We start from the raw sequence: 27,768 nt of genomic DNA, 5'->3' as shown, positions 1-27,768 counted from the left end.
TAGGAGTACTTTGGACTGATAGGGCTAACCTCGGGTGGCAGCTATTGAGTGTTTCCCAGTTACTACATCACCCGGGTGCACGAACGCCTGTAGATACACAGATTCATACAGTCCGAACGGTCTGTCTCATGAGAGTTTTTGGATGGTTATATGTGTTGAGATATTCTTGTATTGTTGGTATGTTTAATTTGTATGTTTGATGCATGAATTAAATTACATAAGCTTACCTTGTGTTCTTTCTTTTTGTTGTCCTGTATCTGTACGTCCGTCCTGTCAATGCAATGATTATCCATGTGGATGTGAGCAGAAGGAGATACTCTGTTGGAAGAAGTGATGGAAGAAGAGAACCTGGTGGACGTCGAAGTGAAAGTCGAGCCTTAGATTGTCCAGTAGTATTAGATGTTATTAGAGTTGTAATTGATCGTTCGGTATTAAGTTTTGTAAAACCGTTCGCTCCTGGTTCTTTAAATTTTCTCTTATATTGTACCTAAAGCTGTACTTAATGCCATTCGGCTTTTGAGCGTGGTATTAATATAAGACTGCACTGTTTTATTATTAAATGTAATTAATTCTAATTTATGGTGTTTACTGTATTTTGGGATGTTACATGTTGTTTATTCTAATTTTGTAAAAATTAATTGAATTTATCTATGTTGTATAATCCAATTTGTATAACTTTAATTTTTTAAACTAGGTTCAATATTTTTATTTGTTCAACTCTTGAATTCTTATTTGTATATTATGTACTTCAATTTTCATCTTAAAACATTAATAGACAAAAGACGAAAAAGAAAAGATCATATTATTTTTGGTTCTTCATATTTATAATATCAATAATTGCTCACAATTAGACATGTCAATTTTACCCCTTTGATAAGATTTGGTCTTAGACTATGTGGGTTGGGACCAAAAAAGGTTATAAGACAAAAAAACCATTTATTAAAAAAATCTACATGGTTAAATATCTTTAAAGCCTTACGGGTCAGGCCATGAACTTTTTTTTTTACCAAATTTTATATAGAAAAAAAATTTATGGTCCAAAAATCGATGCAAAAATAAAGATGTTAGGATAAACTTAAATTTTAAAATTTTATTAATAATTTTGATTAAATATTATTTTATTACATTTTGGATTAATAATATTTAATTTGATTTTGATAGAAATAAAATAAAAATACGTAGTTATGATTTTTGAGATTTTTGATTTATTTAGGTATAATATTATTTTAGAATAAATTAAACATATTTTACTTTTAAAATAGTTGATATTTTATTTTTAGATTTTATTTTTATTTCAGAATTATTTAAAATTCTTCTATTATCAATGAATAATATACTTAATTTTAGAAAAATATATAAGTACTTGTAATTTTCTTAATAATGTTGAAAAAGGCTGTTGAGGAAGAAGCGCGAATGGAAGTCCATGAAACTGTTGAGGAGGAAGCCATAAGCCGGTAATGCAGCGGTCTGGCAACTGAAATAGAAGGTACCGACGCTTTTGCTCTCGCAGGCGCTGCTGCGAACTAAACCAAAATCGGAGAATTCATTATGTAAAAAATAAAGTTTTCAACTAAGAGCATTTATATACTGATTTTCTAACTAAACACTGAATGTTTAAGAAAAAAATATATGCGGTCACAATATGATGCCATTAATTATACATACATTAAATTAGAAATTTTATTCTTTCAAAAGTCTAACACTGAACAACCCAATTATTTATTTGCACAGAAGAATTTAGTTTTATATGTTGGGTTAAGAACTAACTAAGAAATCTAGTTGATAAGTTCTGAACTTTAATCGTTCAAATGATTTAATTTACAAAAAATTAAAGTAACAAATGAAAACTCATGGTTCAAAGTTAAAAAAAAAGTAATTGAGGCAATTACAAAAATTAAAGAATCGGATTCGATCAAAGGATAATTAAAAGATTAATTATAAAAAAACTTAAAAGTACACTACTAAAGTATTTTCTTTACTAATAGTAAAGATGTCGTCCATAACTGCTGCTATTCTGGTTTTTTGAGGAAGAAAAAGGAGAGTGATGAAACAGATTAAATTCGATCACTTACCTTAATTCCTTCTCCCATATTTAATTTGATTTTTTTATTGGGAAGAGAAATAGGTGCAATATCATTCTTCTTGGCTTTATTGACCTTCAGTGATTTACTTTTTTTGGCACCAAAATTTTCCTCCTGCCAAAACTATGAAATAAAATTAGGACTCATTTATAGAAAATTAAGTCTTCACATAATATTCATATAAATTGTGAAATAACAGTTTAAACAAAGATGCAAACGACAGGACAATGTAAATAAACTAATTATCATCCTACCTCCCTAAGATCTGTAATCGTGTCCTCTTTCAAGGGAATATTTCCATCTAATTGTAAACTATTTGTTATTTGCTTAACTTGGTCAGCATTGTCCAAGGCAAATTTTGATTGCATCTTTGATACCAATCTTGTTTCTTCCCCAGTTACTTTAGTTTTCTTCTTTTTCTTCCTATCAGCTTCATCATCTGCATTATTATCGCCCAAAACAAAAATGGTCAAATATGACAAGTAGCACCTGAGTTCAATTTCAAAATATTGATCCAATTAACAATCTATAGGCATTGCATTACAACAGCCCCAAAAACATCAGCTTTGGCACATTCAATGCTAAAAATATCTGGTAATAATACTTCAATGATCAACACGTTGTCATACCATCCATGAGCAACCTGCACAATTCAGCAGCCTCAGCGGCTTCATCTTCTATTTCCTCCTCTGCCTGAGCCAAAGTTGAGCGTCTTCTCATTTTAAGACCCTTAACACCGTCTCCCTTGTCACGTTTTAAGTCATTTGTACCTTCTTCTCCCTCTTCAAACTCCTCAGCATCAAGTAAATTTTCCAGGTCTCCAGCAAAAGAATCCAGATCACTATTACCTTCCGAATCACTCTCATTCTCATCAGCATTTACAGCCGACAGACTCTGAACTTGTCGATCCCAAATCTCCTGGCATTTTTCTCTAGTCTGCTGCTGTAACTGAAGAAAGGACATTCGCTGGCCACGAGCATATTTGCTGATAGTTGTCGGATCAACCTTAACCCCAGATGCAGCTTGCTCACTTGAAAGTTTACGTATCATAGCAATGCGATGCCACCTGGTTTGTTTAGCAATGACTTCCTCGGGAACATTGAACTTAAGAAGAACCTGGATAAGAGAAGAACATAGATTAAAAACAGGAATGGTACATAGTAAACATAAAACGCAATTCCATCATTATAATTGCATTTAAAAGTCAAGTTGTAACATCCCAAAATATAGTAATAACCATACATTAGAATTAATCACATTACATAATAAACAGTGCAGTCTTATATTAAATTAAGGCTCAAAAGCCGAACGGCTTAAACATACAGAATTTTATACATTAATACAGAAGTGACAAAAGATCAGGACGAACGGTTTTATAAAACCAATAACCGAACGTCAAACACAATCCTAATAACACCTAATCCTACTGGATGATCTAAGTCTCAGCTTTCACTTCGACGTCCACCAGATTTTCTTCTTCCACCAATTCTTCCAAAAGAGTGTCTCCTTCTGCTCACATCCACACGGATGATCATTGCATTGACAGAACGGACATACAGATACAAAACAACACAAGGAAAGAACACAGGGTAAGCTTATATAATTTAATTCATGCATCAAACATACAAATTAACATACCAACAATACAAGAATATCTCAACACATATAATCATCCAAAAACTCTCATTAGACAGACCGTCCGGACTGTATGAATCTGTGTATCTACAGGCGTTCATGCACCCGGGTGATGTAGTAACTGGGAAACACTCAACAGCTACCACCCGAGGTTAGCCCTATCAGTCCAAAGTACTCCTAAGGACTAGGACCTCCTGCCGTTCCCACACATGACCTACCCTCCTCTACTTGAGGACGAGCACTCACGGAACATCAGGATGAACTGCCATCAGCAGCTTTACCACAGTCATACTATACAACTTTCCAATATTCAATACATAGAGTCGTTCCTCCCTGGAACGCTCGTTCAAAATCAGCCATCATTTATTCATCTCATATACTGTTCATTATTTATAATATTTCACTTTATTTTCGTTTTCATCTTCCAATCCAAGTTCATAAAACAACGAACGTTCAGTCCTCTTCACAATGAGGACGAACGGTAGGAAAGAGAACGATAACTTTCGTTCCAAAACCGAATAAATTTGACTACGAATACGTATCACTTTTGACAAACGTTATTTACCATTTGAATCAGTTGAATGAACTAACTCTCGGAAATTTATATCAATACTCAAAGAATAATTTAAGTACATGACTCTAGGCCGGATCAATTGGATAAAACCACCACAAGACGATTTCAGAACCATAACGAATTTAATTATAATATAGAGACCGACTGCCAGTCTATGACCGAACGCGGTAAGAGGATTTTACTGAAATTGAACGTACGTTATTTCCACACGTATAATATTTGAAGACAAATTCGAGCGTTCGGTATAAGACCGAACACTACTTATGACGTACGCTGGGTGTAAGACCGAGCGCTATATAGGACGTACGCTTGGTATAAGACCGAGCGCTACTTATTACGAACGCCAGGTGTAAGACCGAGCATTACAAATGTTTAAAGTACAAGGTACATATATATATTACTTTATTTCGAATATTAGGTACGATTGTTCTGAGCCGAACGCTCCAAGATATTATTTCCACATGAGAACGCTCGTTCTCGATCAGAATTCCTTCCAAATGAAAGAACTCCATTTTAACCAGTTTACTAGAAAACCGAACGGTAGAGGACCGTTCGATAATGAACGTACATAATCATAGTAAGAAGATCATATTCAAATTTATAACTATTTTCCAACTTAAGTTCTCCATATACCAGTTCATACTTTATACTTTACATTAATTATAAATTTTCAGACTATATAGCATCCATATCAATAATTCATACTTCAGATTTATAACTCATTTTCACATTCATATACTTCATACTCATCAACTATCATGCATCATACTCATACTGAATACATACATTCACTCGTTCAACACCATACATTCATTTCCAGTAAGCATACACAACATATGAATTAAATTAATAAGCTTCCCTTACCTCTAACGTGAACGTTCGTCCTAAGTTTGCAACTTGACTTGCCAACTACAATTTCCTTCTACCCGCAACACTTACTACTCTATGAATCATAGACAGATGAAAAAGGGGTTCAGTATTTAACTTAAGAACTCATGCATCTAGAGTTGGGTGTGCATGTTCACCAGAACGAACAGTTGAAGGGAAAGGAACTTACCGGTTTCAGAACTCTAAAGTGTTCGGTTCAGGTGAAAGCTCAGGACGACGGGAATCCTTCTACGGTGCCTGAACAGTGATCGGAGCAAAGAAGAGTGAGTTGCAGTAGAGAGAAGGGAAAGGTTCTCTAGAGAGAAGGAGGAGAAAAATGGAGGTCAGAGTTTGGAAGGTGAAGGTGCATGCAGAAGAGTGTGGCAGGTTTTTCAGATAATTAATTTTGTTTGCCCCACGTCCAAACGGTCGTGCATTCTTCTGCTGACACCTGCACTCCACTAACTGACTTCAGAATCTTCCAGCATGACACTTGGCGAAAATGCAGAGAGTATGGAAGTGCGTTTTTAATGCACTGCAGAAGGGTTTTGGGGGTAATTAATGGGATTTGACAGGTGATTTATGGTGTTCATTTTCCAAGGTCTTACACAAGTAGACACAAATAAGGCAAAACCAGACAAATTGAGTTGTGGAAAATTAATTTGTTGCTTAAGCAACTATGGTTATGTTGGGATTTTATTAGTGTCACATGATTTTGTACAACAAATTAAACAAACTGTGATTCTCATTGCTAATGCCTAGGATATGATTAGATGGAAGAAGACCTAAGCGGTGAATTAACCAGTGAAGATGCTTATTTACATATTAATTATTCTAAACCACAGTTTTCTAGGGGGAAAAGAATTTGAAGCAAAGTCATTCTTCCTTCTAAATATTTATCCCATGGAGATTGTTACATAATAAACTGCCTACAGATTAGCTACTTAGGAAATGTATTTTTATTTTGTCCTCATTGTTATACTCGGGTTTGAAAATGCAAATTATCACTTTTTTAGCTAGTCCTTTTCAAGTTAGATTATGGACTTGGCTTGAAAGCATCATGGATCAGCAGCTGGACACTTCAATAATTAAGACACATATCCATCCAAATAGGAATTGGAGTAAGCAGTGATGCTATCCTGTCACTCAACAGCAAAAATTTGGAATGGCAGAAACCAGATCAAATTTGAGGGGCTTCAAATACTTATTAAGAATAGAAAATTCTCATAACTGCGATAGCTACAGGTTATATGCAATCTAATTAAGTATAAAATTCTTTTACTATCACTTGCAGGTCAAGGAAAGCAAACAATATTATTCAACAAGATTGGTATATACTCAAAATGTAGTTTGGACGTGGAATGCAGATGGAGCTTACACTACATAAGCAACAAAGCAGCATTTAGGGGAATTTTTACAAATTCAAAAGTTGAGAACATGGGCTGTCTAGCAAAATTTTTTACAAGCAAATTCAACTTTGAAGCTAAACTCTTGGGCGTTATTCAGGCTACTGATATCACTACCTAAAAAGATTGGAAAGCTCATTGGGTGGAGACAAATTCTTTGTTTGCTGGAAAAAGCTTTGTCTAATAGTTCTTTGGTTCATTGGAAATTACAAAAGAGATGGTACCGCGGTGGAGTCTATTAAGGGTATACAATTTAGTAATTCATACATTTTTAGAGAGGGAAAATGGGGGATGCAGAGCCTCCTTTGTCTTTGATTTTGGTAGTGATCGCAATCTATCTTTTGATTAGAAAACCAATATATATAGAGAGAGAGAACAAAAACTACTGTTTGGAATAAAATCTGCCCTAATCTGCGCAGTTAAACCCACCAAATCTGGCTTGGGAAGTGAGGGTTATACTTCACTTATATACTTTAATTAAACAACGCTGTAGAAAAGTGGGGGATCTAAGATGTCAAGCATTTCAATTGGCAGGACCAGACATCTGTGGATAGTCTAATAATAGCTAGATAGTGAGTAACTAAACAAGCCTAGCAAAATTCACTAAGGTAGACACTGCTACTGTCTTAAAATTTGTATTTGGGTCATTAACCTTACAAAACCGATTTACAAGCTAAGTGTTACCCTCCACTTAAATACATTTATTTGGTCGTATTTTTAATAAATGTAAGAACTCCAACAGATATCAAAACATTTTTCTGCAGTAACTTTCATTTTTGAGATGCAGCTTGTCTATCAGTTCAGTACATAAACAAGATTCACCATTAATATCTCCATCAATATCAGCTTCCTTCATAGCACAATTGAATACAACACGAGAAAAAAAAAACATACTTTGCTGCAACAAATTTCATTTTTGAAGTGCAGCTTGAAAAAGTTTATTTCAAAACAAGATTCTCTATTAATATCAGCTTTCTTCATAACACAATTGAGTACAATATATGAGAAAACTATCACCTGCCAGAAAGAAAAGCCTTTTTAACATCAAGCTCTATAGCTTACATAAGCATATACAGTTCAGAACAGATCACCAAAATACCACGCACCTCTCGTGCAGCCTCCATGCTTAATCTACGCAGATCAGCATCTGTACCAGTAACAGTGGAACCTCCACGGTTAGCAGCTGCTTTCTTCTTCACCATTGCACTAGACACTGGTGCCTTTGGGGGTGCCCGAGCATAGCTGAAACCCATGCCTCGACCAGAAGGATCACCAACACCAGTAATTTCCATTCGTTCAATATTTTCCTTACCCTGCTAAAAAATATCCCACCAATGTAAAATAAATAGCATACAGAAAATTAATTTTAAGAATACAAGCAAATTATCACTACACCATTGCTGCCTGTTTTTAAACTCCAGTATAACATATTTTCACCTGTATTCAAATTCTATTGAATTCATATGACAGTAAACAAATAAAAGAATTGCAGTAATGGTAGGAAACTTAAGGATGCAGAAAAAAAAATCTTTCAGGACAAGTCAACTTGTGCAAATGTCAAGAAGCAAAAAGACCATCTTATCAACATAACACTTGCACAGCTTAAGAGGTTACCTTTATAACATACTTCAGCGAACTTCTATTTTTGGGCTCAATTATAAAGTCGCAAAATATAAATTACAGGTAAGAAATTAGAAAAACAAGTTTTTGCTTTTATAAGTGACGGGGAAATATAGTGGATAAGTGAAATGTTTATCTTTTTGCAAAACATAATTGTATTCTATTATTTCTTTAGCTACCACTCCAGAAATTTTACTCCATCTTTTTGAGTCAACTAAGTTCATCCACTTCAAAAATTAAGAAAATTTGATCCTGCCTTTAATTTTCTTCTACCACAAACCCTGAAATAGTAAATTTTCAATCCAAATAATAAAAGTCTTAACACGGCAACATTAAGCTCAGTTAAAGATCAATTCTTACATTACTTTTTAATCGAACATTTAACGACTTGTAATATAATCAATATTTGAAATCATTTTATTGGTTTAGAAGTCATAAATTTAGTGAAATTTTGATCAAATTTAAGGAAACTCATGAGATTGAGAATTTCATTAGACTTTATTCATTCTAGGTGAAATTTGATGTTTTAATTGGTGTGTGTTTCGACATTTTCCGTGAGGATCCTGTTAAAACACAAACTTGACCGGGCGAGCAAACGGCGAAGCTGTTATGGACCGGGCGGACGCTGCTGAATCCCATGAACCAAAGAAAGCTGAACTGGCGGACAGTACAAAGATGGACTGATGCTGCTCCACACTCCAAGCCGGGCGGTCGTCCTCCTACTCCTGGCGCTGCTCCATACTCCAAGCCGGGGGGTCGGGTACCTATCAAAGGCACTCCGACGCTCAAGTCAATAATATGACAGAGCGTTCTAAAATGCATGCATGTGTTGCATTCTAAGCAATCTGTCCAGAAATCATACCTGAGACCATTATTTATACTGATTGTAATGGGCTTTTACCTTTTGGGGGCCTGGAAACGGCCCAATAATACCTTAATCTTCATTAAGGGCTTTAATGTGTCATTAGCATTTAACTGTGTGGTTAACCGCGTGATGGCCGGTCAGAATGATGGTCGGCCAGGATGGACGGTCTGAAGGGTATTCAGTCAGTGACGTCCGGTCAGAATGATGGTCGACCAGGATGGGAACCAGTCGATTATGTCGTTCGGTCATACTGAACGCTCGGTCTCGATGGTCGTCCTGGGTGGGCGTTCGGTCTTGTTTGATCACCTGGGTGGACGTTCGACCTTGGTGCTCGACTAGGGTGAATGCTCGGCCTTGGTGCTCGACACGGGCGGACGCTCGGTCCTGATTGCCATTTTGGGCGGACTTTCGGTTCTTGAATGGCTGGACGCTCGATCTTGATTGCCATCTTGGGCGAACGTCCCATCTTGGGCGGACATTCGGTTCTTGAACGGCTGGACGCTCGGTCCTGATTGCCATCTTGGGCGGACGTCCCATCTTGGGCGGACGTTCGGTTTTTGAATGGCTGGATGCTCGGTCCTGATTGCCATCTTGAGTGGACGTCCCATCTTGGGCGGACGTTCGGTTCTTGAATGGCTGGACACTCGGTCCTGATTGCCATCTTGGTGGGCGGCATTATGTTAACCGCTCGCTCGGTCTATGCTGGGAGGACCTGTCAGTACATAAGCCCCCCAAGCCCGAGCATAATTTTATTGTGCGAAGGGGTTGTCCACGCCTGGATGGGCGACATTGGAAGACCGCTCGTTCCATGAAAGCTCGGACAACCGTTCTTTTGGACGTTCGATCTTGATTGTGACCTTGGCGGGCGGCATTGTGTTACCCGCTCGCTCGGTCTGTGAGCTTGGAGGACATACGGTGACGCGGGCGGCCGGTCTATTAGGTGATCCGATGACGTGGATGTCCTTCCGTACGACATCCGGTCCCGCTCTTCCTGGGTGGACGTTCGACCTCGGTGCTCGACCTGTGATGCTGCTACTGTGCTACCTCTCCTTCTGTGCTATGCTCTCTGAGGGGAAAATGGGCTGGGTACCTGCAAAGGCACTCCGACGCTCAAGTCAGGAAAGGAATATACTGAATCTTTTCAGTTCAAAGTGATGTAGAAGAAGAATAATCTCTCTATTAATTTCTCTTAAGGAAAAACGTACCTTTTTTCTCGTGTGCTTTGCATATTTAAAACAGTAAAATAAATCGTTTACCTGAAAATCCGGTCAGTTACCGAAGTTGACTATTTGGAAGTTGTAACTGCTAGATCGTGTTTGATACTGAGTCAGTTACTTCCGTGATTCGTGGCGTTGGCTAATATTCGTAATTGTTTACTCTTAACCGCTAAACCGTCTACTATGATTTCGCTAATTTAGATATCGCTCATTATATGTCGATCGTCCTGTATATTGACACAAACATGCGAATTGTCGCGCGAACGCTATATGTCGCGACATCACTGGTTGTCGAACTTCAAGTGGTTGACATCAACATGTAAATGCTATGATGTGACCGTCTTAACGATTGGCGTTAAAAAGCGTTCGACACACCTATGATCGTGACATTACGATCGTAAGAAGGCTTGGCAAATGATCGTCCGGGTTACTTGTCGACCGTTGGTTGAATCAGGTATCTTACGGTACACTAGTGAAACATTCTTTTTAGCTCATACACGACTATTGGTAAAATTAACTAAAAACTAGCAATGAGTTTATGCTCTGCACAAGAGCATGAGTGGGAAAAAGTGGGCCCAAATTGTACACAGAAATGACACATCACAGCAGCTCAACAATTTTACAATAGGAAAATGATACTTGAACAACCTCTTTTGACAACATTTAGACACGGGACAGGTGTCTAAATGTGAGAGGTCCACGTGGAAAATCAAAAAGCAAATGAAATATGACATGGAAAGGGGGTATGCAGGGTTTTCAAGTTGCGTTTCAAATTTCAAATTCATTTGGAAGAATTATAGAGAGAGAAGCGCGAAGGTTGAGAGGGAGAGTGTGACCTAGAGAGAGAGGCCGAGAGAGTTGGAGAAAGGGAGTTCGAGAGAGAGAGGTCCGACAGAGTGCTTGCCGGGGTGCCGCCGGACAACGTTGAAGGCCGTGTCGGAGCTATTCAACCCCTCCAGCCGGTTCCGATTCAAGGTCTCGCTTCGTCCCACCGGCTTCCGTCCCTATCCCGGAGCATCGCCGGAGTGCCGACTGTTCGGTGGACGAAAAAGAGGGGTTTAGGTTTAGGTTTCTTTCCCATTTGGGGAGGTTTAGGTTTTGGTTTCTTTCCCATTTTCATGTATTGAACTCAGTCTCTTTGAAATTTTCTAGTTGAATCTGTTTCTCCGCTCAAGTTTCTTATTCATGTTACGCTTTAACTGTTCATTGTGCTGCAAGTTTTACTGTTCATCATCTCTTTCACGCTGCCATGGTAGGATTTTATTGTTCATGCTTGCTTTCAGTCGCTGGTTCCATTCAAGTTTGTGTTTCTGGGTTTGCGTTTTATGCTTAAGTTTAATTTGTGCATGAACGTTCGGTCATACTATGCGTTTTATGGTTCCATTCAAATTTTGATGTTTCAGTCTAAGCGTTCGGTTTTGATGTTTTAGACTGAGCGTTCGGTTTTGGTGTTTTAGTGATTTTATATATTTATTTTATTGTATTTTCCTAATAAAAAGAAAAAAAAAAATATATATATATATATATATATATAAAAAAATAAACAAAAAACAACGTTCTTCCTCGACCGTGAGCGTTCAGCTCCTTCCCCTCGAATGAAACCGTTCGTCCTCTGTTGTAATGTCGCAGACCGTTCGTCCTCGTTCGGCTCCTCCCCTGCATGCTCAACCGATTGTTATTTATTGACCAATATCTTCACCGTTCGGTAAGATGTTAATCTGGTACCGTTCGGTCAAACCTGTTAACGTTCGTTCGGAAGTTCAATTGATACCGTACGGTTAAGTGAGATTTCAGATACCGTTCGATCAAGCTTTGATTTATGCGGTTAAGTGTTGATGCAGTATTGGTCGGTCATGTGTTAAGTTTTGACCATTCGGCCATGATTCTAGACGATCGTCCAGATCGTCCAGAGAGCTTTAACGTTTGATCTTGGTTCAGTTTTAATGCTTGTGAGCGTTCGTTCTTAATTTTGATTCTTAGGTTTGAATTTTAAGCGTCCGCTTTTGTGTTCTCAGGTAACGAGCGTTAGCGTTCGATCTTGGCATGTGTTAGTGATTGTTTGCATTCGACCTGGATCGGAGTGTACCTTTTGAACGTTCGGTCTGTGTGTTAGTGAGTGTTAGAGCGTTCGGTCGTGTAATGTGAACGGTCGTTCGTTTTCGGTAGCGTTTCCCGTATTGCCCGAGCGTCCAAAAAGTAGTGGTGTCTGAACACTAACCGCGTTCGGTCGTGTAATGTGAACGGTCGTTCGTTTTCGGTAGCGTTTCCCGTATTGCCCGAGCGTCCTCTAACAAAAACTCGTGTCCGATGAGGACGGACTCCGGTGGCACTCGTGGCTGATCAGAGGAACACGAACTCCGACAGCACTCGTTTCTCGAAGTATACCATTAATGTTGACTATCGCTTTTGTATCGGACCAAACCCGCAAACGCAACTACAATTCAAATTCAAAATATAAACAATCAAAAAACTCAGTTTCAAACAAACAAATCAATTTTCAAAACATTTTATGTACTTACATTCTTATAACCTCCTTCTTTTGAGCAATCCATCTACGCCAATTCAATCAAAGTACAATCGACGGGGAAAAAAAACCCTAACAAAAGGCCAAGGACCTTACACAGAAGACGGACTGGGTGGGTGGCTCCTCTTGGAATAGCGGCAGCCAAAAACGCGTCGGTGAAGGAATCGGACAACACGGGAAGCCGGCGAAACTCCGGCGGAACTCAGGTCGCCAACAAACCGCGACGCTCGACGGAATCAAAGGAGTCGAAAGAAGACTCGATGGCGGGCTAGGGAGAGAGGTCGACGGACTCTGTCTACGGTTAGGAAATATTACCACAGCCGACGGTTCGGCGACCACTGCAATGCTCCAGTACAGTCGAAGAACCAGCCACCAAAGTACCTTTGCACTCCAAGCAAGCAACCGCGTTGGCCGATTGCAGACGTCAAACGCCTCGAAGGGTGGCTGGGTGCGACGAAGACGAAGACGGAGTCTCTCTCACGGTGCTATCTCACTACCTTTCTGTTTCTCTCTTTACCAAACCCTAAAAATTCAAATTCTGAAAACCACAAATGACCCCACAACTTCAAACTCGCGCTCTGAATCTTCATTTTCCACGTCAAATTAATTTCTGAAAACCAATTACACGTGCACCAATGACATTTTGACACGTGGCCCATGTTAAAATGTTGTCAAAACTGGTTGTCGAAGTATCATTTTCCTTTACAATACTATTGTTAGATGTTAAGTTGTGTGTTTCTGTTAATTGGGCTTAGCCCATTCTGTATTTAGGGTTTAACCCTTATCTTACATTATAAATAAACTACCCTATGTGTATGCTAAACACATAAGGGATATTTTCTCCCAATCTTCTTTATTTCTCATATGGTATCTAGAGCACAGGAATAGTTCCAGCCAACTCCACGGTCTCCGGCACCCATCACTGCTGCTATTGTCGCAGTCGCCGTCGCCGCCGCCGGAGTTCCAGAATCGACCGGCGACCACACCATCGGAAGCGTCTCGGCCGGGCGACCACCGTCGTACGAAGATCGCGGCGATCGGACCTCTCACGCGCCTCCACGCGCCGCCGCAAGAGTCGCCGCTGCCGCCGCGTCGCCGGAGCTTTCCGCCGCCGATCAACACTGCCGTGATCGCCCCCTCGCCTTCTTTCTGGATCTGTGGTCGTTGCGTCAATCAGAGCATTTTGAATTTTTAGGGTTTCTCCGTCTCCATGGCTGCCCAACTTGATGATCGGAGTCGGTCTCGCCAACCCGGTAACGGACGTCCAAAATGTGATCGGAGTCGGTCTCGCCAAGTCCTTGTTTTCTTCCTTGTCATGTCCGGTTAATTTACCCTCGGTAACGATGGCTGATGGGTCTCGAGCCTCATCTCATGGTATTGGTACTGTTCATATTTTTCCGTCCATATCCATTGATAATGTACTTTATGTCCCTGGGTCTCCTTTTAACTTATTGTCCGTAAGTCGTCTAACACGTTCCCTTAATTGTGTTATTTCATTTACCAAAGATTATGTTTGGTTGCAGGACCGGAGTTCGAAACACATGATTGGCACAGGATGTGAGTCTCATGGCCTATATCATCTCAGCCCTTCTCCACATGCTGGCGTAATCATGGAGTCACCATCCCTTCTTCATGCTCAGTTAGGTCATCCCAGTCTTGCCAAACTGTAGCAACTTGTTCCGAGTCTGTCCAAATTATCAAGTTTGTCATGTGAGTCTTGTCAGTTAGGTAAACATACTCGTAGTTCCTTTCCTCGTAGTGTTTCACAACGAGCGTCATCCCCCTTTTCATTGGTTCATTCTGATATTTGGGGACCTAGTCGTGTTAAGTCAACTTTAGGATTTCAGTATTTTGTTACCTTTATTGATGACTATTCCATATATACTTTGTTGTTTCTCATGAAGAATCGTTCTGAGTTGTTTTCTATTTTTCAAACTTTTTTCAATGAAATAAAAACTCAGTTTGGGGTTTCTATTCGCACTTTACGTAGTGATAATGGCCGTGAATACCTTTCTCAACAGTTTAAACATTTTATGGCTTCTCATGGCATTCTTCACCAAACCTCATGTGCTTATACCCCTCAACAAAATGGGGTGGTTGAGCGCAAGAATAGACACCTTATTGAAACAACTCGTACCCTTCTCATTCATGGTCAAGTACCCTCACGTTTTTGGGGTGATGCTGTTCTCACGGCATGTTATCTTATCAACCGCATGCCATCTTCCGTCCTAGCAAACAAAATCCCTCATTCTATATTATTTCCTCAAGACCCTCTACATCCATTACCTCTTAGAGTTTTTGGGTCTACATGTTTTGTTCATGATTTTAGTCCTGGTCTTGATAAGTTATCTCCTAGGTCTCACAAATGTGTCTTCTTAGGATTTCCACGGTCACAAAAGGGCTATAAGTGTTTTTCCCCTTCCCTCAATCGTCATTTTATCTCTGCTGATGTCACTTTTGATGAATCTTCTTTTTACTTTACACATTTATCTTCTAGTTCTATACCTCTCCCTGTTACTGTTGATATTCCTCTTATCTGTGATCCTCCTGGTGATGCTCCACCCATTTTGTCTCCTTCTTTAGACTCTCATTCACCACAGGATCGTCCTTCACCACCACCCCTTCAGGTTTATAGTCGCCGCAATTGTCTCCCTCATGACTCACTTCCAGTGCCGCCTCTTGTGTCTCCTCCGGCTCCAGCAACTGAGTCTGACTTGCCTATTGCCCTCCGTAAAGGTATACGCTCTACCCGTAACCCTTCCCCCCATTATACTGTTCTTAGTTACCACAGATTATCTCCATCTTTTTACACTTGTCTCTCATCCATTTCTTCTGTGTCAATTCCTAAATCTGTGGGTGATGCCTTAAGTCATCCTGGCTGGCATCAAGCTATGCTGGATGAATTAAGTGCTTTACAGAAAAGTGGAACTTGGGAGCTTGTCCAATTACCATCTGGAAAGTCTGTTGTTGGTTGTAGGTGGGTGTATGCTATCAAGGTTGGCCCTGATGGCACAATTGATCGTCTGAAAGCTCGACTGGTTGCCAAAGGCTACACACAGATTTTTGGTTTGGATTATGGTGATACTTTTTCTCCAGTGGCAAAAATGACCTCTGTTCGCCTATTCATTGCCATGGCCGCTCTTCAATAATGGCCTCTTTACCAACTTGATGTCAAAAATGCTTTCCTAAATGGTGATTTGCATGAAGAAATTTATATGGAGCAACCGCCTGGCTTTGTTGCTCAGGAGGAGTCATCTGGATTGGTATGTCGTCTTCGCAAATCCTTATATGGCCTAAAACAATCTCCTCGGGCCTGGTTTGGTAAATTTAGCTGTGTTGTTCAACAATTTGGTATGTCTCGCAGTGAAGCGGATCATTCAGTGTTCTATCGCCACTCAAGTGCTGGATGTATTTACTTAATAGTGTATGTTGATGATATTGTTCTTACAGGAAGTGACTATCTCGACATCTCTCAGATGAAACAACACCTTTGTCATCATTTTCAAACCAAAGATCTTGGCAAACTCCGGTACTTTTTGGGTATTGAAGTAGCACAATCCAATGATGGTATTGTCATATCTCAGAGGAAGTATGCGTTAGACATCTTGGAGGAAACAGGGTTAATGAACTGTAAATCTGTTGAGACACCTATGGACCCTAACATCAAACTCTTACCAAATCAGGGGGAGCCTTTTTCAGATCCTGAACGGTACAGAAGATTAGTTGGTAAATTAAACTATCTTACTGTTACGCGTCCTGACATTTCCTTTGCAGTTAGTGTGGTGAGTCAATTTCTAAACTCCCCATGTGAAGACCATTGGGATGCAGTTGTTCGCATACTGAAGTATATTAAAAGATCACCCCGAAAAGGTTTGCTATATGGCCCTAACAACGATACAAAAATCGTTTGCTATTCAGATGCTGATTGGGCTGGTTCCCCTTTTGATAGGAGGTCTACTTCTGGATATTGTGTCTCTATTGGTGGCAACCTGATATCTTGGAAAAGTAAGAAGCAAAGTGTTGTGGCAAGGTCCAGCACAGAAGCAGAATATAGAGCTATGGCATTTGCTACTTGCGAGCTTGTGTGGCTTAAACAATTACTTAATGAATTGAAATTTGGAGATGCCACTCACATGACACTTATATGTGATAATCAAGCTGCTCTTCATATTAGCTCTAACCCTGTCTTCCATGAGAGAACCAAGCACATTGAAGTTGATTGTCATTTTATTAGAGAAAAAATCATATCCGGAGATATCAAGACTGAGTTCGTTAACTCAAGCAACCAGTTGGCAGACATATTCACCAAGTCCTTACGAGGACCTAGAATTGACTATCTTTGTAACAAGCTTGGAACATATGATTTATATGCTCCAGCTTGAGGGGGAGTGTTAGATGTTAAGTTGTGTGTTTCTGTTAATTGGGCTTAGCCCATTCTGTATTTAGGGTTTAACCCTTATCTTACATTATAAATAAACTACCCTATGTGTATGCTAAACACATAAGGGATATTTTCTCCCAATCTTCTTTATTTCTCATAACTATAAACCACAAAATTAGGGAAGAGTCATCAATAAGAAGTGAGAAACAAAATTTTGTGATTTTCCAACAAATTTCAATCAACAATACAGCGTGATAGAAAGTATAGTGGCAGAATTTCTCATAAGATGTTCGGAATTTTCTTCTTTCAAAAAGACAATGATCTGCTATATGATATTCTCTACTAAACATATGCCGTGTGGGAAAGAATTTCAGTACAAATAAAACACAGGTGAAGTTGTTGAGAATGGAGGGTTTATGAGAGAAAAAAAAAGGGAAACAGAAGATGTAACGGGGAGACCGTTAAGGGAGTTGGACTTAACTTTGAGACAGTTAAGTCAGTTGGGAATTAACTGCTAGACAGTTAATGGGTTTTGGGGGGAAAGAGGCCTATATAAGGACCTCTTTGTTGTATCAGAGGGGAGGTTAGACATTTGTTGAATTGTTGACCGGTCTTAGCACTGGTGAAGGAGGTTAAGCTTAGAGTTTAGGGTTTTAGGGTTTAGGGTTTAGGGTTTCCGTGAGAGTAAGAGTGCGCGTGTGTTAGAATTCCTACCGAAATCCCTAACAGAAGTGCTCTCAGTTGATGAGGGAAAAAAATGATACCAACAGAATATCAAAAACTGCATGATATAGTTTTTTCCTGGCAGACTTCACCTTGTTCAACAAGGTCAGGTGGTGTTTGTGGTGATTTTCCTGACAACTGCAAAGAAATTACTATCATCGTCAAAACAGAAATTGAAGGAAAGAAACACAGTAGGAAAATCTGATAATTAGACACTTCTTAAGAGCCTCCACAGAGAACATTCTGAATTCCAAACTCAAACAGGTAATGATATTTAGATTTACTTACATCTATATCTGTCAGTGATGGACCCAACTTATCGGCTAATGCAGAAAGATGCTCCTTTGCATCCTAAAGAAGAAATAAGCTTATTTAGCACCAGCTTTAAAACTTTTCACCAAAACAGATATACATAAATAAACCAAGAAGCAATTCAACAATCGGTATAATTTAATTTTCATAACATGTATACATATCATAAATTGTGCAATTGTTTTCTAGGAAGACCAACTTTCCTAGAACCTTCAATTTATTATTCTGGATCATTCCTAATCTGGCATGCCCATGTCATAGAAAATAGTTAAAGGCATAAAGTAAAGACAGCAGCCTAGTACATAAATTTAATTACGAAAAATCTTATTTTTTGGATTTGTTAAAATTGATTTTGAAGTGGAATAATTTATGTCTTAGATATTTTACCTAAAATGCAAGTTTGAGATATGAAATTCAAAAGTAAAGTTGTTAACCCAAAAAAAAAACCACTTTTTATCACTTCTAGTCAAAACCAAGGACTGGAGGCAAAATTGATCCTATCCAACAACCACCAAACATCATTTTCACTGAAATGACGTTTCCAAAAGGCAAAGTAACTTCATGCAACCAAATACACATATAGCAAATAATAAATAAATCTTTGCAGTTGCACACGAAATACTAAAATCCTCCAAAATTGAATTGCATGTAATTTGATAATTTAGACTTTGTACAATCATACTGAGCAACACAAGCTTCAAAATGCCTCCTTTTTGCTTTCTAGAACTTACAAAGCACGACTCAAGTAAAAGTTCCCCACAAAGTACGAATCTCAAATATAGTGGCTTTAAATCTTCCAAAATAGAAGTTTAGTAAATTAAAAACCTCTACTTACCAATTATAAATATACGATAGCTATGAAAGTTCGTTTGGGCTATATAACTATCCAGGAAGATAACAGAAACACTATGATTGAGTAAAAAAAAACTACTACAAAGAAATCTAAGCATGACATTTATGCATACATCAGCTCAATCCTGAATTTCTAAATGGTTTGCCCACCAAATGCAAATGCAACATTAAAGGCGGCATAAAATTACCTCATCAAGATAGTCAACATCGAGATCACCAGAATTATCTACATTTCCAAACATGAACCCAAGAAACCGATTACCCTTGCCAGACTCCTCATATTCTTCTTCATCATCTATCATTTCAAATCCATCAGACATGGAGTCATAAAACTATACCAAACAACAAACCATATAACATACTAGAACATCACGTGAACTTCAGCTTACAGATATCCTATTTCAGCACATAGCCACTAACTTAAAATTCAGCATAACCATTTCAATCCTACTCCCAATTCTAGCCCCAGATATGATAGCATACAGCCAGAACAAGCGAACAAAAACATGTTCCGATCCTACAGCACTGAACAACTAGACTGCACATCCAATTACGCAACCCTTTTCCCTATTGAAGCAATTTTTTTCCTTTATTGTCATTTTTTTTCTTTCCCCTGTTCCTACCACTTCCCATGCTACAATTCCCCAATTTTGATTGCAGACACTTACCTTCGTCCCTCCCATCCTGCGAGGGGCTAGCCGAATCGTAACCCATGCTGTCGGACCAGAGCTATACGAATTATAGCCCAATTCAGCACGAACTCATCACAGCAGCTCCAAAACACAATTCCAGCAAAATCAATTTCGATTACTGCCTTCTTCTAGTGCTTCTGTGCCTCGAAAACCCTATTTAAACTTCACTAACCCTATTCCACTCTGCAATTTTTCCCTTCGTCCCCTAAAGAAAACAAAGCCCGCAAATTGGTTTCCACGCCGCGGACCAGATTAAATTCAGCAGAACAGAATACTGCCCTGGCCTGTTGGTGAACGGACGAAGGGTTCCGGCGAATCAGCCTTTAGAGTTTATCAGAAATTTCCTAATTGAGTTGCAGCTTGTTGTTATCGCACGGTCTGTTATTTAATTGAAGATGAGATCGTTCATTTCATTCGGTTGTCGCGGCAGAGGAGGGAGGCGGGAGCATGCGGACGTGGCAGAGGAGGGCGTTAGGCTGAGAAGACCCTGAAGAAGACGCTGGAGATCTGCGACCACGTGTTCGACGCCGTCCAGGGTGTTCGTCGAGAAGACCCTTTATTCCGAATTGAGTTGTATGTTCTTGATGCCGCAAGCTGTGTTATTTATTTTGAAAGTGATACCACAGGGCTGGGCACAGTTTACTTAAAAACTATATACTTAAAACCTAGTTAACTGTTTAACAATTCAGTTTGCGATCAAAAATTTCTCCTATCTTATTACATTCTTTTCTCAATATTTTTATCAAAAATTTCTCCTATCTCATTACATTCTTTTCTCAATATTTTTATGATTGAAGGCTCCGTGGAAGGTTGGCAGGCTCGTCACCCTTGAAGGCTCATCGCAAATCCTACCGTGACCCAATCGCTGCCCACCGAAGTAAATTGTAATATACATAAATAAGGAACATCTTTAGTTTTTGCACAGTGAGTTTTGTAAGCATCAATTTTGGTAGGTTATATACATTTTATAGTGTTTAATAAATTCACAGTGGAACTCATACGATTTTTTAGGTTAAAATAAAATACATTAATTATGACCATAAAACTAAGGAATGTTGTCACAGATGCACAATACACATAAGTTGCATTCTTTAACAGCTTAACAAAGAGCTAATACTTAACATGGTATAAAATGCCGAAAGCAGTCTACCCTAAGAAAGATCAGTATAGAGAAATATATAACATTAATCATCAAACTAATGCTACTGAGTAGAATCTTCAGAAAACCTCGCATCGAATGGAGCTGAGGGATGGGAAAGAGCTGAATTAGCAGAACTAGCTCCAGAACCATGCTGCAATTCAATGACAAGCCATCGAACTGCTTTACTCATTTGTTCCAACCGAACTGCACTTATGGGAGGAAGACCAGTCATGGTAGCTTGTCCAGGTTTTCCTGCCACAGGCCTTGTTGCCTCATCCACTAGACACTCGGATCCTATTCTTTGCTTCACAGACTCCACAAACTCCTCAGCTTGATCACATGCTACTCTAAACAATTCCCACTTCTGCTTAAAGTTCTCTAGAGCAGTATCTGTAGCTGTTGTTTTAACGGAACCAGCATTTTCTTTGGCCTCTAATACATTGGCAGCAGCAGAAACAAAATCTTGATAGGCATTATTCAGAGAATCAACTACGCTGTCCATTGGGCTGCTTGTGTTAACCAAATAAATTCTAAGATTCTTGTTACTACAGATCCTAAGGGAAAGAAACACCGAAGGAATTACAGCTCAAGAACAGCAGCTACTAATATCTCAAAGCTATTTGTCTCCGATCCTGATATTGTTCACTGCAAATACACCAAATATTTGTATGAAAGACTATAATATCACTATAAAAAAAACGGTATGAATTGTTGAATTATCAAAAAGGGAAGACTGCTATACCAAGCACCCTATAAACATGTACACAGATCCACCAGTTAGTTTTTTTCTCACATAGGGGATATAAATATTATAAAGTAAAAAAAAGTATCTTATCAGAAATAAAAATATAATAAAGTAAAACAAAAATTGCTGGTCATGAATCAAATACAGTAAAACTAAAATCTGTCAAACTCTGATATCATAAATTCAAATCTGTCATTGTACCCAATCAAGAACATTTCGATTCAACTTATAATTGTTTTAGGCACAGTGAACATGTTCCGCAACAACCATTCAACATAAATATTAATTGATTGAGGCAGATTCTAATGACATAAACATTGAACCATATTTCTTCTCAAGAAAGACATTCAGATTGATACCACTGTTATCACTAGATTGATCTGTAGCAACATTCTTAGGGCATACACATAATTAAGAGAGGTAATACAATTTATCCACTTAATCATTGAATCTCATTGGCCTATTTTAGATGATGTGCAAATTCGACTTTGAACTTAGAAGGCCACTGGAATCCAAATGGGAAAACTTTCAAAAGGACATCTTAATACTACTTTCAAAAAGAGCTGAGGGAGATAAAATCTCACTCGCACAGATAAAATGTCATTCAAATCACAGTCAAACATAAATTGTTTCGTTTTACAATGATTCTAACTTTAATCCACCATCCTGAAAAACCTCACCACTTTCATCTCACCCTGTTCATTACCAACTCTTTTCCAGAATGAAGATAACACAGGGCCTCATCCTCATCCACATCTCCTTTGTCTTTTCTAAAAAAGAAAAAAATCAAAAGAGGATAGTGTCGTTAGTTAAAAGAAATTTCAGCACTTTTCTTGGTCTTGGTTCCATTTTTTCCTGGCTTGCCTTAGTTCATCTGTACCCAAGTTAGAGAGAAACGCAGATTCCCAAGTCCCCACACAAATACAGCGTTGTGTGGTTTGTGGAGCTGTGATTGTACTAAATTCACATGCCCCTATCCTCATGATATGAATTTTGAGTGTAATAGTTAAAGGACTACGTTTGTTGCAATGGTCTAATTCTCTACAAATATCAACCAAATTAAGGTTTTATTATTAGGATTCCCTAAATTCTAATGTCCTGTTATTCAAAATAAAGAGCATCTGAAGGGTGTTCTGCCAAGTGGGTTTCTTGAGAGGACAGGTGAACGTGGGAAAGTTAAGGCTGATTCTGGTGGAGGAAGAGGGGAATCTCATGAAGAAAAATGCTGTCAACGTGAAAAGAACAGTGCTAGATGCAGCTGGAGCAGAAGGTAAAGCAGCACAAGATTTCAACACTTTGGTGGAAGTGGTTTCTAGATCTTAGTTCATGGCATCGCTGCTGTCAGAATACAGTTTTTGACCATGCTAGTGATTGTAATTTTCTTTTTTACTTGTTTTCTCTTGTTGACGGTGAATAATAAGATCAATGTCTCATCTTTCAATGATGGGAGTAGTTGACCAGAAATAAAAAGTGGCAAAAGTTGGAAGACACCAGTCAATTGAGACGGAAAACTTTAATTTCAGCTATGAATCTTATTTCTTTTTGCCTTTTTCTACAGTTATTTTTCATTTTCTTAAGAAAATTAATAGAATGTACGAAAAATGGGAATTAAAAACACACAAGTCAGAGAGTAAGAGATAAATTGAAGTTAAATGCAAAATGAAATGGGGGTAGTTATTAACAAGTACCTGTTATCATTGGTAATGTCTATGGCCTCTGTTGGTCTCTGAAGTTAAGAAAATGAAAAACTATATTATATTGAGCCAAAACGAAAAATCCAAGGCAGACGAGCCTTCCACAAGACCACATAATGACAGAAAATAATACCAAATTATATGATGCTAATTATCAGCAAATAAATGCACCTCCATAAGAAAAAGAACTGGTCCAAAAATCTCCTCCTGCAATGGTTGATATACTCAAATTTAGTTCAAGTCTAAACCAAGGAGCAAGAATGAATAAAGAGTCACTTTTCAAGGCATCATAAGAGTTATACACAAAAATTATACGCATAAAAGGTTTCATTTCTTTAACTGGTATTTAAACTGTTTGTTACCCACCAAATCAAATGCTACGGGAAGAATAAATGTTTCATGATTTCCTATATGTTTTATTCTTTTTGTTTGTTTTCTATGAGGCCTTGGAAAGAGAAGTGCTATTCCAAACATTCCCCTGTCAATTTCTACGCCAAACATTACTTTAAGAGCTATACAAAGAAAACAAGATCTTTAGAGTTGAACAACATGGAGAAAGACACTTTATGAGAGGGAGAAAAACCAAGAAAAAGGAATTCTTGACATCTGAAATCCTGTTTATTATTGTAGGGCATTAGATAAACAAAACATTGTAAGGAACTCACAAATTCAAAAAGGTTAGCCAAGACTAAGTAATTATCAAAATTGGAAGCAAAAATCAAATCATCAAAAACAACATCATTAAAAGAAGAAGCATCCGCTAAAATATTAGAACCATGAACAATAATAGCTGGCATGCTATCCTGTTTTTCACTCCAATCTGCAGTTCGAGAGGATTCTTCTGCTTGCCTCAACCAAACTTCTTAGGAACACGATTATAATGAAGGAATCGTTATGTGATGACTGAGATGATTTGGTAGCAAACAACCACATGTAATATCCAAAAAAGGGTCTCACATAACTAGTTGAAAATTCAAAGAACTCAACTATTTTCCTTAGGGTTAAGAGACGCAATCCATAAAGTAAGAAGTACCAACATTATATTGCACCATAAACACCTTAAATTCATCATTAAAACAAGAATAAGCACAAAGAATGAAAAGGGACAATAAAAATGGCGAAAAGAAGAAACCCCACAACATTAAAATTTCATAAATCATAGGTTTAAGGAAAATACAGAGTAAGGCGGCAGCACATAGAGGCAGAGACAGCACAGACAGGTAGAGACAACACGGAGAGGCAGAGGCAAAGAGTGACAAGCTGGAACACAATAATCGAATCACTACTTACCTCGACGGTCGGTATGGCAGTGAACAAGACAGGCCCCTCGACAGTCGATACAGCAACAACGACAAGGGTCAGAGCAGGGTCACCGTTGGAACTCTCCTTTGTCGACAGAGTCACGGTGGCAGCGGTCGCGCGTCACGGTAGGGCTAGGGCAGAGTCACCGTGGGTTTTCGTTGAAGCTCTCTTTCGACGACAACGGTAGGCAGCGATTGGGTCACGGTAGGATTTGCGACGAGCCTTCAACGGCGACGGGCCTTCAACGGCGACGGGCCTTCAACGGCGACGAGCCTGCGAACCTTCCACGGGAGCCTTCAACCATAGAAATACTGAGAAAAGAATGTAATGAGATAGGAGAAATTTTTGATCGAAAACCTAAACCATAGTACAGTACAGTTAACTGTATTAAAAATAAAATAAGTTCAGTATATTTAAACTGAATTGTTAAACAATTATTAAAAATAAAATAAGTTCGGTCTTCAGTTTGACGAGCGTTCGCGTTCGTACTACAATGTGAGTATAGCGTTCGGTCTTAGTGAACTAGGGATTGTGAGCGTTCGTCCCTAAATTGGTATTTACAGGAAGTGATCTTGAGCGTTCGGTATTGGGTATTTGTGATTGTAATTGTTCGTCCTTAATATGGATTCTTAGGTTTGAATCTTTAAACGATCGGTTTTGGTAGATTAATAAGCGTTCGGTATTGAGTTGCTTATCCTTAAGTTTTGGATGTCGAACGATCGGTTTTGGAGTATTAGTGATTAGATGAACGTTCGGTCGTTAGTTCATGCTGATCGGTTAAGTCTTGATTTTAACATCGTTCAGTTAAGTGTGGATTTATTTCGTTCGGTCAAGGTTTATTTTATACCGTTCGGTTGATATTTGATTAAATAGTTTTCTACTAAGTATCGATCTGTTACCGTTCGGTCTGAAATGTTTAGTACCGTTAGGTCTGGAATGTTTAGTACCGTTCGGTCAGTCTTTAATTTACTACTGTTCGATTAAGTGTGGATTCGGTCAGGATTGTAGACGTTCGTCCTTAAACTGTCAATTCTCATATTTAGCGTTCGGTTTGTATGAGGTATTATCGGCTCGTGAGCGTTCGGTCTAAATTTGGAATTCCATAGTTTAAATCTTAGTCGTTCGATCTTGGTAAATTAGTGATTGTGAGCGTTCGGCATAATTTTTTATTATCAGGTTTGAATCTTGAACGTCCGCTATGGCGAATTAGTGATTGTAGCGTTCGGTCTTCATCTGATACTCTTAGGATTTAATCTTGAACGTTCGGTTTTGATGTATTATTGTGCGTTCGGTTTTAAGTTGATTTTCCAAAAATTAGATCTGGAACGTTCGGTTGTAAATTGATATTCTTAAGGTTGGATCAAGAACGTTCGGTCTTAGTTTGTTACAAATTGTAGCGTTCGTTCTTTTAGTATTCGGTTAAATGAGTTTCGATCCTCGCGTTGGTTTTTTTACTGTTCGACCTAATGGTATTCGGCCTAATAGCGTGGAGAGTTCTAATGTCGAGCCTAAGAGTTTAATCTTAACGTTCGTTCAGACAGTATCCGATTTGAATGTGGAGTTCGGTTTTAGCGTTCGGCCGAGTAGTGTTTAATCCAGTAAGGTGTTCGGTTATAGCGTCCGGCCATTAGTGTTCAATCTAATATGAAGTTCGGTGTTTTGACGTTCGACCCAGTAGCATTTAATCTCATAGCGTTCGGCCTAATAGTATTTGATGTAATATGGTGTTCGGTTTGGAGCGTTCGGCCAAGCATGATCTAATCTCACAATGTTCGTGCTAAGGGTAATCGGTCATTATGGTGTTTAGCGTTTTAGCGTTCGACCTAAGTACTCGATCATAGTGTTCGGCCCAAAAGGGTTTAATTGAATATGGTGTTCGGTTTTCGCGTTCGGCCTAAAGTATTCAATATTCGGTTTTGAGCGTTCGACCTGTTAGTGTATTATCTGATGACGTCCGTCCAATTAGTGTTTGGCCTGGTGTTTGGAAAAGAGCGTTCGTCCAATAGCGTTCGTCCATGGTTTTCGGTGAATAGTGCTCGTCCAAATAGTATTCTACAAATAATGTTGTCTAGGTTTATTTGCTCTTGAATTGAATTATGTGCACAAATGTTTGGAACATATACTGTGATGTGATATAAGTGAAAGTATGCGAATGTATGAAATATGATAAATTATTGTGATGATCTGATTCTAAATGTAAATAATGAATTTGAGTATGATTCGGACATCTCGGGGAGAGATGGATGAAAGTGGTTATGTGGAGTACCGTGGTTGTTCTTATAATTGTATGGAGCTTTGAAATGGTATGTCTATCCCTAAACTCAAAGCATTGTTCATACTCAAGTAGAGAAGAACAATGTAGGTGGTGAGAGTAGAGGGAGGTCCTGGTCTATAGTCTTTGAATTTAGACATAGGCAGATTGGGGGATTTACCTTGCTAGTGTTGGAGAGAGACTAGCTGAACTATGCAAGTGCAAAGACGACCAATAGTTCGACAGTTATAAAAATCCGGATGAGTCGTGTGAGTGTGAGTTGTGGTTTATTGAGTATACCTTAATTGTTATTTTATATGAATCTACGTATGATGACTTGAATTAATTGTGCTATATGTATAACATGCTTTTTATATCTAGCTCACCCTTGCATTGTTTGTGTTATGTGCTGTTTGGGTATGTTTCTCTGGCGATGATCATCCGCTTGGATGGGAGCAGACGTTGTCGAGGAGATTCCCTTGGAGCAAGAGTTGGAGGTTACTGATGTTGCGGAGTAGTCTTTTTAGGAATTTCCTGATTGAACACTTGTAGTGTTTAATCCTTTCAAATGTTTAAGTTTAAATTTTCAGTTTCTTTTATTTTTGGATGACTGTAATTTTACATTTAATTACACGTCATACTCCGACTGTTCTCTATATTTGAATGTTGACATCTTTATTATATAATGTTGGTTATTATATAATCGGGATGTTACAGGACACGTGTCTAAATGTGAGCGGTCCACGTTTTTAATGAAAAAGCTGCCGAAATCTGACGTGGCAAGGGGCGGCCAAGTTTAGAAGTTGCGTTTGAAATTTGAAATTCATTTCGAACATTGTAGAGAGAGAAGTGGCGCGAACATTGGGAGGGAGGCTGTGACCTAGAC

The 27,768-nt window shown here is 38.6% G+C and overlaps 2 protein-coding genes across 11 annotated transcripts; both read right to left on the bottom strand.

Annotated features, from left to right (window-relative positions):
- Window positions 1-1,854: 1,854 nt before the first annotated feature.
- LOC108345562 (transcription initiation factor TFIID subunit 1) lies at window positions 1,855-20,435 on the bottom strand. 6 transcript variants are annotated; one of them, XM_052867497.1, is made up of 7 exons: window positions 19,726-20,435; window positions 19,246-19,352; window positions 18,182-18,244; window positions 7,670-7,879; window positions 2,711-3,197; window positions 2,336-2,520; window positions 1,855-2,204 (listed from the first exon to the last, which is right to left on the bottom strand). In XM_052867497.1, the coding sequence occupies exons 1-7, from the start codon at window positions 19,769-19,771 to the stop codon at window positions 2,055-2,057; spliced, it is 1,248 nt and encodes a 415-aa protein (XP_052723457.1). In that variant the 5' UTR covers window positions 19,772-20,435; the 3' UTR covers window positions 1,855-2,054. The 6 variants fall into 6 exon arrangements, with proteins under 6 accessions (XP_052723457.1, XP_017439643.2, XP_052723458.1 ...); XM_017584154.2 differs by having other exon boundaries at window positions 7,670-7,876; window positions 19,726-20,434; XM_052867498.1 differs by having other exon boundaries at window positions 1,855-2,195; window positions 19,726-20,430.
- A 286-nt stretch (window positions 20,436-20,721) lies between these two features.
- On the bottom strand, window positions 20,722-25,015 carry LOC108343672 (mediator of RNA polymerase II transcription subunit 32). 5 transcript variants are annotated; one of them, XM_052867501.1, is made up of 5 exons: window positions 24,620-25,009; window positions 23,463-23,536; window positions 23,324-23,361; window positions 22,316-22,405; window positions 20,722-21,535 (listed from the first exon to the last, which is right to left on the bottom strand). In XM_052867501.1, the coding sequence occupies exon 5, from the start codon at window positions 21,390-21,392 to the stop codon at window positions 20,952-20,954; it is 441 nt and encodes a 146-aa protein (XP_052723461.1). In that variant the 5' UTR covers window positions 21,393-21,535; window positions 22,316-22,405; window positions 23,324-23,361; window positions 23,463-23,536; window positions 24,620-25,009; the 3' UTR covers window positions 20,722-20,951. The 5 variants fall into 5 exon arrangements, with proteins under 5 accessions (XP_052723461.1, XP_052723462.1, XP_017437481.1 ...); XM_052867502.1 differs by having other exon boundaries at window positions 22,330-22,405; XM_017581992.2 differs by lacking the exon at window positions 22,316-22,405 and having other exon boundaries at window positions 24,620-25,015.
- Between the last annotated feature and the right edge of the window lie 2,753 nt (window positions 25,016-27,768).

The sequence above is a fragment of the Vigna angularis genome, chromosome 8 (assembly GCF_016808095.1).
Source record: "Vigna angularis cultivar LongXiaoDou No.4 chromosome 8, ASM1680809v1, whole genome shotgun sequence".
In the NCBI taxonomy this organism is placed as follows: Eukaryota; Viridiplantae; Streptophyta; class Magnoliopsida; order Fabales; family Fabaceae; genus Vigna; species Vigna angularis.
Note: the sequence above shows the minus strand (reverse complement) of the source record. Positions and strands in the feature narration are given on the sequence as shown.

Bases quoted from the DNA above. Each gene is read 5' to 3' on its own strand.
- LOC108345562 (XM_052867497.1), bottom strand. From the start codon at position 19,771: ATGGGTTACGATTCGGCTAGCCCCTCGCAGGATGGGAGGGACGAAG. The intron at 18,245-19,245 runs GTAATTTTATGC...TTTCTTCTTTAG, and splicing joins ATGTTGACTATCTTGATGAG to GATGCAAAGGAGCATCTTTC. The intron at 2,205-2,335 runs GTAGGATGATAA...TTTATTTCATAG, and splicing joins CGATTACAGATCTTAGGGAG to TTTTGGCAGGAGGAAAATTT.
- LOC108343672 (XM_017581992.2), bottom strand. From the start codon at position 21,392: ATGGACAGCGTAGTTGATTCTCTGAATAATGCCTATCAAGATTTTGTT.